This window comes from Canis aureus, chromosome 9, assembly GCF_053574225.1.
Source record: "Canis aureus isolate CA01 chromosome 9, VMU_Caureus_v.1.0, whole genome shotgun sequence".
NCBI classification, from domain to species: Eukaryota; Metazoa; Chordata; class Mammalia; order Carnivora; family Canidae; genus Canis; species Canis aureus.
In genome coordinates, this window is record NC_135619.1 from 66,648,142 (window position 1) to 66,660,053 (window position 11,912).

General features: G+C 39.2%; 1 protein-coding gene across 9 annotated transcripts in view; it reads left to right on the forward strand.

The window, feature by feature from the left end:
- Positions 1 to 5,820, forward strand: part of PPP4R4 (protein phosphatase 4 regulatory subunit 4) — a 98,997-nt gene extending 93,177 nt beyond the window's left edge. For all 9 annotated transcript variants that reach the window (XM_077910439.1, XM_077910440.1, XM_077910441.1 and 6 more), the window contains 2 exons: positions 2,160 to 2,307; positions 4,679 to 5,820. In XM_077910439.1, coding sequence (XP_077766565.1) covers positions 2,160 to 2,307; positions 4,679 to 4,703 — 173 coding nt within the window. In that variant the 3' untranslated portion in view covers positions 4,704 to 5,820. The remainder of the gene's footprint in view (positions 1 to 2,159; positions 2,308 to 4,678) is intronic.
- Positions 5,821 to 11,912: the final 6,092 nt, after the last annotated feature.

Genomic DNA, 11,912 nt, shown 5'->3' on the forward strand with positions numbered 1-11,912 from the left:
TTACAGAAGGAAGTCTTTGTGGTTTTGGAATAGATTTCTCCAGACCATGAAAGAAAAAGTTAACATATTGGACTTAGTGAAAATTTAAAACTCTGCTCTTTGAAATAAAGCATACAAAAATAAAAGGCAGGACACAGATGAGAAGAAAATAATCATATTACATATACCTGACCAAAGGACTTACAGTCAGGATATACAAAACAAATCTTTAGAACTAATTAGTCAACTAATTCTAAAATGGAGGAAAAATCGTGTATCATCATCTTCACAGAAGAAGAAGAAGATACACAAATAAGTACATGAAAAATGCTTGACATCAGCAATCTTTAGAGAAATGCAACTTAAAAGGAACAAGAGAGGCATAAATAGAACTGAGGGTTGCCAGGGGTGGAGAATGGACAAGATGTGTGAAGGTGGGTAGGAGATGCAGGCTTTCAGTTAGGGAATGAGTAAGTCACAGGGAAGAAAGTCACAGCGTAGGGAGCACAGTCAATGATATTGTAGTAGCTTTCCCTGATGACAGATGGTGGCTACCCTCATGGTAAGCACAGCATAACCTATAGTGAAATCACCGTTGTGTACTTGAAACTAGTGTGCTGTTGCATGTCAACTATGCTTTAAAAAAAAATTAGTTTTAAAGATGGAATTCTATGCATTCCTTAAAATGTTTAAGAGGAAAAAAAGTGTTGACTACATAGAAAAGTAGTCATGAATGGCTAAATCACAAAGTATGTTATAAAATAGAATGCACAGTAGGTCTTTATAATTTAGATGCATAGGTGTGCATATACATAGCCCGCTTAGGAAGAGAGATTGAAACAATTTATATTAGAATGATTAAAGACTGTGGCTTTAGTTGCTAGAATTATGGTATTATAGAGGATTTTAATTTTTATACTGTTTTTGTGTTCCATTTTTAAAAATTATAGGTTATTCTTGTAATGAAAAAATATGTGATTGCTTAATGCTGTAATTCGTTTCATGATGTCAGACAGATATGTTACTATATGTCCATCTTTTGGAAGATTTGGTAGACAGAAGATCCAGACAAATATATTAAATCAAGAAAATGCTAATTTAAAAATTTTTTAAAGTTCCAAATTAAAAAAAGCAACGGGAAAAAACACGAGGAGATAACACTTTACGGCCACTAGAATGCCTAAAATTAAAGACATAGTATTAAATGTCTGTAAGGATATAGAGAGCAACTCTCCAGAATGCTTATTTGTTGCTAGTGGGCATGTAAAATGGTACAACTGCTTTGGACAACAATTCAACTGTTTCTTTTTTTCTTTTCTTTTTAAATGTGTTTCATATTTTTTAAAGATTTTTTAATTTATTCATTTGAGAGAATGTGAGCATGTGAGTGAGAGCATGAGCAGTGGGGAAAGTCAGCGTGAGAGGGAGAAGCAGACTCTCCGCTGAGCAGGGAGCCTGACACGGGGTCTTGATCCCAGAAGCTCAGGATCATGACCTGAGTGGAAGGCAGACTCTTAACAATTGAGCCACTCAGGCGCCACTTGGCAGTTTCTTATGGAGTTGAATGTACACTTATTATGTGATCAGCAATTCCACTCCTTGGCTTTTATTTACAAGAAATTAAAACATGTATCTATACACAGACTTGTACACAATCGTTCATAGCAGCTTTCTTTGTGAAAGTTAAAAACTGGAAAAAATCCATATGTCTGTTGACCGGAGCCATGTATAAATGAGTTTTGGCATATCCGTACAATGCATATCAGTCAGCAATAAAAGGGAATGAAGTATTGATATACACAAACAATAACGAGAATGAACCTCAAACTGATTTTGCCAAGTGAAAGAAGACAGACACACTGTGTGATTCCGTTTACATAAAACTCTAGAAAATGCAAACTAATTTTTAGTGAATGAGACAGATTGCCTGGAGTGTAGGGGAGGGATTGCCAGGGTGCAGGAGGTACAGGGGTGGGTGCATTTTTACTCTTGATGGTGGTGATGGCTTCATAGGCATGTTATGCATCTGTCAGACCTTAAATTTGTGCAATTTCTTGTACCTAGGCTGCACCTTAATACAATCTATCTTAAGAAAAGTCAGCTATCATTAACTTTACTTCTCTTAGGTTAACATTTCTTAGCGCATTCAGCATGTCTGACTGTACTTGAATTCCTTTCAGATGATTCATTCCGCACTCGCAATGCCAGTAGCACTCCGACTTCCTTTCCCTCCAATCCTTCCCTACCGAGCACCTCCCGGGGGACAGGTAACTCAGTTGATCCAAAGAGCAGTGGAAGTAAAGACACACAACCACGAAAGGCTACCTTGTAAGTAATCCAGTGATGTGCCAAGTGTATCATTCTGCTCTTTAAGTACTTTCCAAAGAAGAGACAAAGTCTGTAATGAGGAAAAGGGTATAAATTAAAAGGAATTCTTTTCACCCATGCCTCTTTTATGTCTGATACTTTACATAAGATGTTACAGATATGGCAAAGACACTGAAACCCTAGGGGATCAACAGGAAACTTGAAATGGCTGCCATTCAAATCTGAGGTCCATTTATTTTTTTGTGAAGTGTTTGCATTCAGGGCATTTATCTCTGAGAAGACACTGGGTATAATTGCATCCCTTTTGAACACCCAGCTCAGATACACAGTATGTAATCAGCCAGTGCTTAGAAAGGTCGGTACAGCTAATGCTCCTGAAGAAATATGACTGCAGCCTTATAATCTAGGATTGTGGCTCTGGCAAACTGAAGATTTCTACAGACCAAATTTATGCTTTCATGTTATGGTTATAAAGGGCCTCTACTCAGCTTTTCCCTTGTGGTTCCTTTTTGTGAACTATTTGTATCTTGTTTGAATTGTTGAAGCCTTTGGTACTTGCAGTTGAAACATTGAACAGGGCAGACTATAAAAATCCCCAGGGTGAGAGAGGAGCTCAAGGTAGAACTGATTCAGCCAGGATGTCCAAACCATTGTTAGGGTTTATACTTTCATACAGAACTCCCAAACCTTCTGATTAGCATGGAGTTTAAACAGGACTCAGGCTTTCTTTGAAGCATATTTCACTGAATGCATGAGTATTTTCTTATGTAATTTCTCAAATGCCTCTTTTTTTTTTTTCAGAAACTACATGCTATTACTCCCTTTTAGGAACTGAATTTCATAATTCTAAATTTTAATTGGCTGTTGGTATATAAAAATACAGATGTATTCAAAATTCATTCAAAGATTAGGAAAAAATGTATTGAATGGAGCTCAAGGAGAGAGTAGGAGGATATGATAGAGAAAAGCAATAGTAACTAGCAAAGGTGATATTGATAGTACGGATTAGTAGCATTTAATACAAAGGGTACTTTCATTTGCAGAGAATGTTCTTTGCCCCCCTACAATTACTGCTCAAACGATGACACTTTGAAGTTCTGTTTATAAGTCCTGCGGAGAGAGGCAGGACAGGACAGTGGTGTGTGGAGGTATGGAGTAGCAGCCCTGTGCCCTGGCTTCAGTGGCCACTCAGAGCTCCGTGTGGTTCAGTAAGATGGAGTCTCCCTTCCGGAGCCTTCCAGGCCGGGCACCCTGGTCCTTCCTGTCTGTCACCCTATGCTTTCTTCCTCTCAAAAGCCTGCCCTGGAATCCTTCTATTGAAAAGCATAGTTAATAACATCAGAATGTCATCCATTCTATTCTCATTTTTCTAAATGCCAGAGGCATTTGTAAAGTAAGGATAGCTGAAACCTAATATTTACACCAGTTCTCCTTTATTTAGATTACCATCTTCATCTGTTCTTGCTTTGCTGTGTTTTTCCTTTTATAGACTGAATTTTCTCTTGCTCAGTATACACCCTATGTAAAATATCCATATGGATATTACATATCCATAGAATTGTATACTCGATTACATATAATTGAGGGTTACAAAAAAGAATCTAGAAACACTCTAAAAAAATCACATCATTTGTTTATTCTTTTGTGAATGTTCTGAAGGAGGAGGAATGTTGGTTTTTTAACAGGAGACTGGATATCAAGTCCATAACTATTTCTATATAACATGGTTCTAGTCTAGACTTTCTCATGAATGCACACTTGCTGCACAACTGGAATAGCTGAGTGAGATGTGCATTGGTCTGGTTTCTATGAAGTATTATACACAGTTCGGTGATGTGCCATATTGAAATGAAAATAAGCTTATGAAGTGATTTCAGAAAGTATTAGTTATTTCAGTATTGCTTCTTCAAAAAATTCCATGTGATACATTCTCCCACTTTTGGGTGTTATAGAGATGACCCATTTGGTATTTAGGGGTATCGGAGTCTTAAAGTAGGTAAAGGAAGGCATCATATCTTATGTCCTTTAAGGCCAAACAGTTGATATATTTGGGTCTATGTTCATTTCCATTGTTGTTATACAAAAAAAGTGGGGAAATTGTATGAACTGAATTGAATGCTATATTAAATGTACGTAGGATTTGGTAATTAAAGAGTTCCAGGTAATCCTTAATGCGTGATTTCTTTTTCACTTAATCAAAATTAACCAGAATCCTCATATTTTCAGTTTATTTGAAGTAGATTATATTTCTTACTTACTTTGTAAGCATTATATGTACCAAATTTTTCATGTTTTGTTTTTTCTTTTTCTCTTCTTTTTCCTTCCCTCCTCCCACTCCTCCCTCTCTCCCTCCCTTATTTTCTTGACAAAGAAAATCGAGAAAATCCAATCCTTAAATCATCCACTTGATGAAGGAAGCAAAACAAAGACAACTGGAGATAATGTGATTGATGGACAGAACCTAAAGCAATGGCTGGGCTTTTTCTTTCTTTCTTTCTTGTCTTTTCTTTTTTTTTTTTCTTCTTTTTTTTTTTTTTTTTTTTTTGGTTAATGAATGGAAAAGAGAAACATAGTGGCAGCTGATGTTGATAAACTTTCCATGTTTGAAATTAGATTCCCTAGCAGGTATACTATGTATTTCTCAAGTAATAATGTGGTTACAGAATTCCAATGTCATAGTGAAGTGCAATGAAAAACAACTTTAGGTATGCGCTTTTAGCACGGCTACAGAAGAGACCAGTCTGCATTTATCTGTGCAGGAAACCATCTATTTAACTGTCCTAGAGTTTTAGCACTCAAAAGTTATATGAAAGTCCAAATCAACTGAAATTGCTCTAGCTAATCACTTGGAAAGGCCTTGGAAGTAAGAAAGACATTGCATCTTCTGGAAAATCTCCAAGCCCAATTGAAAAGTCACATTGAAAAGGGTACGAACAGCTGTCAGCAACTTTATCATTCCTGCCGGTGAGGCGACAGTGTTGTACCTGGACATTCTGAAATTTCAATTTGGCAATGAAAATTCTACCAAGATTTCTGATAACTTTTAGCTACGACTACCTTAAAAATAATAGATTGATGATTTAATTTCCTAGAAGACTTTATTTTATAAATACTTTGTTTACATTTTAGATTGTATTTGTCCTTAATTTAAAAATGATGAATCTAGTTTGAATCAGCTGTTATTCCAAGCTATCATGCTTAAGCTATGTCAACAGCATTTATTTGTACTAATGCTAGTATTTCCATCAATAGTTGCCTGTGGAACATATACAATTCTTAATTTTAAAATGTCAGTTCTTGAGATATACTGTATGAAGCTATTGTCAGCTTCTCGATTTCAAAATGCAATCAGCATATAACTATATTGATATTAGAGAGTGTTTGTTTTTTAAAATATATTGATGTATGATAAAGATGATCTAATTTGTGAATGCATATGCGTGTGTGGTTACTTTTTATAATGTGAAATAATGAATAATGAGTTTACTCAAAATAAAACATAGGTTACTGAGATACCAGTGTTCGTGAAAAAAGTTTTAAATCTTTCCTGCAGTTTTTATTCTACAATTAAAGAGTAAGACAGTTCATTTTTCAGTAATGAATGAGAAGCGCACCAACATCAACTATAAATTAATTATTCAGGGGACAGCTACTCAGTGTGAGACTTCTCCAAGACATTCGTTTCCCCTTTTTCTTTCGTATGGCCTCTTCAGGGCTATTTTTAGCAAATCTTAGTGTCTTTTCATTTAAAGATAGTCAGGTAAATGGAATTGTCAAACTACTCATTTTGTCAGTAATTAAAACTAGGGTAGATTTTTGAGAGACTGGACAATATGGGCTCAGTGAATCCCCTCTTCTTTGTGGCTTTCATGTCACTGTCAGCACCTGTCACATGGAATGGAGTGCATGATTAGGAGAGAATGGAGAGAATGCATGTGTGCATAGCAGCACATCCAGCACTTTGCTTCATACTCATCATTGTGTTGCTTTAAATAAAATGGAGAATTTCAGTTTGCTTGTTCAATAATAACTAATAATAATAAAAGAGTTAGGGGCTTTATTTCCCAGCATGCACGCAGGAGAACAGTGAAGTGTTTGGCCAGGGGAAGTCACCACTGTGTGTAAAGTTCAGGAGTATGCCCAAGTCAGCTGCAGTCTTGTTCCTACTTAACTAAACTGTCAATTAAGACGGTGATTTTAATCAGTGTTACTTTCGGATTTTTTTTTTTTTTTTAAGAAAAAAGAGCACAATTTTTAAAACCATTGACCTATTCGCTAAGATTATACTTCCAAGGTTGGATATATATAAAAACAGTAAAAACCAATTGGTGACAGTTATGAATATCCACATATATCTCGATTTATACCAGAAGCAAGATTGATAGTCTTGTTAAAAGTTCTCAGTGTAACAACTCACCAAATAGATCCTTTAAACTAATTGTGTAACATCTGTCACTCCAGAGAAATAGGGATGGCTGGCTCCTGTATCTTCCTGTTAATTATGAAAACTCGCATTTTAAGGACAGGTTCTAGGATGTCCCTAGTTCACATTACAAGTGAGGTAACAGACCCATAGAACTCTGTCTTACTGGCAGATCCAGAGATCAGACTAAAAGGGATTTTGCTTGTGAAAGAGGAGCATAGGGAGTCTTTCTGACATAACCTCATACACATTTAAAAATCATTTCCATTATTTGACTTCCTGAGTTCAGACATCTTATCCTGGAAGGTGGATCCATTAGCCCTGCAGTTAGTGGGCATATGTGAGATACACAAACTGAAGTAGGACAGACTCTTCAGCTTGAGTAGGAATCTTGCCATGAAGATAAAATGAATTGCAGCAACCCAGTAATCTGTTCTCAGTTGTTACAGTGTGTGTGACAGTGGGTGAGTGTGGGTGAGTGTGTATGTGTCTGTGCCAGGGTAGTTTTTAAACCTGACACTTAAATATAATGAAGACTTGTTGCAATGTTCAGATTTCCCCCCTCAGTTGAAAACTTGAATTTTCTTGGTAAGATCTATTATATTTTTCATTGGCCTGCATTTTTTCACCACACAGAGATACTTGGAAAAGCTGAAACCTAGTGTCTTAGGGACTTCATCAAGTAAATGGAGGGGATTTTTTTTTTTTTAAGTTTTTTAAAGCAGGGTATAGGGCCATTTTCTGCCTCCAAGTATAATGTGTTAGATATAATTTTACACTGTCGTTGTTTTGCCATGCATATGATGGGCGAATTTGACTTGCACGTTCTAGGAGTCTTTCGATAGCAATGAAGCTTCTTATAACTGGGTTTGGCCATATTTATTTCAGAGGATATTATATTTCCATAGACTTTCTTTTTTAGATTTCATCCCTTAAAGGTGGGTAATTTGAACTCTTATTTCTTTTTCCCACCATCTTTTCACAAACACACTTGACTATTAGAATACCAACAAGTCAGTTAAGAATGTCAGTTGGAGTTAGTCCTCTCTGTTTGCCTCGTCCTAGGTCCTAGCACTGCCTGGCCATTCCCAGGTGTCAGTGCTCATGGAAGGAATATAGGAATGAAGTGATGTACACACGTTAATATGATGAAAAGTCCATCTCTAAACTGCTTAATAGTATTTCCTGAGATACGGTTCACGTTACTCTGATTTATATTTATAACCAAGATGACAAATAAATCCATTTTAGGTACATTTAAACATGGGATAGCAAACAGATGGAAATCCAGTTAGGCATTTAGTCTACACATTTGACACTCCACAAATTAGCTAGCTCAACCCATGGTTTTCTGAATTTGCTCCTGAAATATTTTCTTATCTCTGTAACAGAAAATGAGCAAGAGAATTTTAGAGGTATTTGCTAGTCTCCTTTAACCCCCGGACAAAGCCCATGCTCATGTTCTATTTGAGCAAAGTGGGTAATAGAGGGGAGTATGTGTGGCCTGTATATTTAGATTCAATGTTTTCAGTCGAGGGAGGAAGAGTGAAATGGGCCAGAGGGTTGGGGTCAGGAGAAGCAGATCTCCAGCTATCACACCACGCCACATGGGGTGACCTTGGGCAAGGGTTCTTCTTTCTCTGAGATGAGATCGTTGCCATGAAGCCAGAAGTGCCTGGGACAGTGACCGTCCTTGGACCTGTGACCCAGTGTGTGTCCCCCAGTTCCTGCCTGTGTGAAATGAAGGAACTGAAGTCCATCTGTAGCTCGGCTAATGCCTCTGTCAAAGAATCTGTCACACCGCAGAATAGCCAGGGCTGCACAGAGTCTGCGGCCCCGGTCAGGGATGCCTACAGCTGTTTTCTTCTCCTTTTAGTTCCCAAGAAATGATTCCATAATGGATTAAAATAAAATGCTTCCTTTGCTCCAGAGAGAGGTAAAGAGAGCAAAGCTCATGACTCCTAGAGAACGTGTCTTTCTCCCAAAGGCTTGGTCTTGAAATGGGGTTCTGGTCTACCATTTTTTAAAAGTCCAGATACGTGAGTAACAGAGAGGGGTAAAGATCTCCTACCAACCTAGTCTTGAGCCAGTAACAAGGGCTCTGAGAAACAGGCTTAAAATTCCAGACAGACGGTACAGACCTCTCCTTAAGAGTGAATGTAATAGTCGGGTTTATCTGAGAATGGCCCAGACTAGTAGGGGACAAGGGAGACACTCTCTTCCTCACCACCCCGTGCCACCAGCTGCACCAGACTCCACCTCTGCTGAGCACTTAGTACTTAGCATGTCTTAAATCATAAGAGAGAGTCCCCACCCTGCCCAGAAATAAAAGAATTCTAGAGGTTTCTTCATAGATCATGAAGTGAAATGGCTGGTCCACCCTGATGAGGGGAGGCATGGAATAAGCAATAATTCCCTAAAGGCTTCCCACACTGCCTCAGTTCTCTTCTCATCCACTTCCATCACTGTTCTTTGTAAGACCTAGAAAAGGAAATAATGTGGCAGACCATTCCTGTGGCAGTGGTGAGGAGGGAACTAATTGAGCCCCTTGATATGTTCGGCTATGGTCCTACCCATGGGGCCATCCACGCTCCTGAGATTGAGTGGTTCAGGCTCATCTGTGCTGAGAGGACTGGTTTGAGGTTGTACCAGGGACTGCCTTGGAAGCCCGAAATAATACCAGGGGACCCCAGACCACAGTGCGGGTGTGGATCAGGGGACACCGCCTAGCCAATTTGTGCATGCATGCATCAAGTCAGCAAATACTTAGTGACCATATACTTTGTGCTACTGATTCTTGAATGAGCTGATGCTCGTCCCAGAAGGTTTTCATGCTGCCCGGTGCTCCTGGATGGCAGGCGAAGTGGGAGTAGGGGCATGGTTACTTTTCCATAGAAGCTTTCCCAGTCCCTAGTACTGCTGTGAGGCAGTCCCTGGGGACCCTGAAGTCTCCCTGGACTCCAGTTGCCTGGACTCAGGCTGCTTGTCACGTTTGGGAGGCCCTTTTGTCCAGAAACCTCATGTAATATAAATGATGGTACCCACATAATTTTTTTAAAGAGGAGATCAAGCAAACTTCTGTGTCCCAACACCTGGAAATTCTCTCATTTCTGGAGTGGAATTTACTTTTCAGATTAAATGGGGGGTGAGGGGTGGAATATTAAACGGTTTGCAAATTAAACTGTAAAATAGCATATTTCTTCATTTTTAACTGTGTTTATAGCAGAAATTCTTTCAGGTGCTGGTGTGCAGGATGGTCCTGTTTGTTTACCTTATTTTCCCTGAGCTGGTAAAGCCTGATGGGGAAAAAGGCAATCAGATTCCGTATCCCTGGAAAGCCTGTAGTAAGATATCGCTGCCATCTGTACTGTCTGTCGGAATAGTTTCTTGGTTGTAATCATGATTGGGGGTTACTGCTGGCTCCTTCGTGCATACGGACCAGGCATGTTCGCTCAGCAGTTCCCCAGGATGCACGGAACTGCCCTGGACAGCAGATGACTGCTTCTCCAAACCAGTAGCGCTTGCATTGAGAAAATGGATTAGCTGGGGCAGGGTTTGGGGGGGATTCCATGTGGAAGAATGACTGACCTTGCTCTCCATGGCTTCAGAGGCAGAACTAAGGTGAAAGAATCTGAGTTAGCTAGTGTGTGTGTGTGTGTGTGTGTGTGTAACAAAAACAATTTTAGCCATTTGTGGATTGAACTGCTTTTCAAAGAACTGGCAGTTTCTCTCTCATTGGAAGCATTGAAAGAAAGAGAGCGAGGGGGCTGTTTTGTAGGGCTATTCTAGAAGGACTTCCACAAAGGGGTGGGAAATTGGCCTGAGTGACCCCTGGGGGATGCTTTCATCTTGAAAGTGGTGTCATCTCATGCAATTTTAATGAATCTGTGACCCAATTCCATTTCGGGGGTAAATCTTGAGCATTGAGAGAGAAGAAGGAGAAGTCCACATAAGAGAAGTCACATGAGTTAAATGTGTTAATAAAGTAGCTTAAAATTATAAAAACATCCAACCTAGGTGCTATTTCAAGTTTTTTGGAGTTTTAAGTCCAATTTTCTACTACAGCTTTTCTACTACACCATGGTATTTTATCAATGTTAAATGGTTTGAAAAATATGTTGGTTTTGGCCACATTTCATACTTAGGGATTAGGCCTAAATGAAGGATTTTGACTTATTTTGGGTATTTTGGGGTTTCTTGAAGAAACTAGGGCTTGCTGAGGTCAGCCCGGGGCAAGAACATTTCTCTGATTCCCATCTACTGAAGCAGTTCACACATCTCATACTTCTGATCTAGCTGGAACTTTGGGAAGAAAACTTCGATGTTTCTGCAGTAAAGCTCATACAATGGTGAAATGTAGACAAAAGCCATAGACTCTGAACACCAAAAAGGGTTACACTTCCTTCCTTTTTGCTTTGGTCCTAAATTATTACCATGATGGAATTCCCTCAGTTGACTGTACGTGTAGCTCATCCCATTCTTTTGTAATGGTCTCGCTTGGAGAAGAGTTCTGAAGCACATTGCTTCAGCTTCGGTGAATCTATTTCCCAGCCAATGACTCCCCCCTCTTTAGCAGAGAGTGGCACACTTTGTGTCCATTCCTCTGATTAGAAGACGGCCCAAACCAACCAGGTAGCTGCTTCCCACCATCCCGCAGACCCCAGGATGGTGGCTGTGTGCAGTCTCTAGATTCTGCAGATCGACCAGATTCCAGGAGAGCCTTAGGAGGCAGGATGGACAGCAGGAGGGGCATGAAGGAGACACTTCAACCTCCACCCAACTTTAGCCCAAGAAACTCTGATGTTACCTACTTTATATATTGGTGTTTCTCCTTTGAAAATATTTTGTTTGAAAAAACGAGTTCAGTGGCTCAGAAATAAAAAGCTTGAAAATACTAATTGATACTAGATCAGTCGTAAGGGAGTCCCGATGTCTTAACCTGTGATGTGTAGCCCAAGATACCAACACCAATTTCACTAGGCTGTTCGGAGAATTACATGAAATTATGCACGTGAAGTCCCCAGAACAATGCCTGGTGGATAGCAGGGGCTTAACAAATAGGATTGCCTTCTGTTCTCTCTATCCCCTTCATCATCTCCTGCATGTGGCATTGGGCCAGGCTGTCAGACGAGAATATAACCACCAAGGACGTGACCTGCTTGGAAGATTGAGTTATAAATTG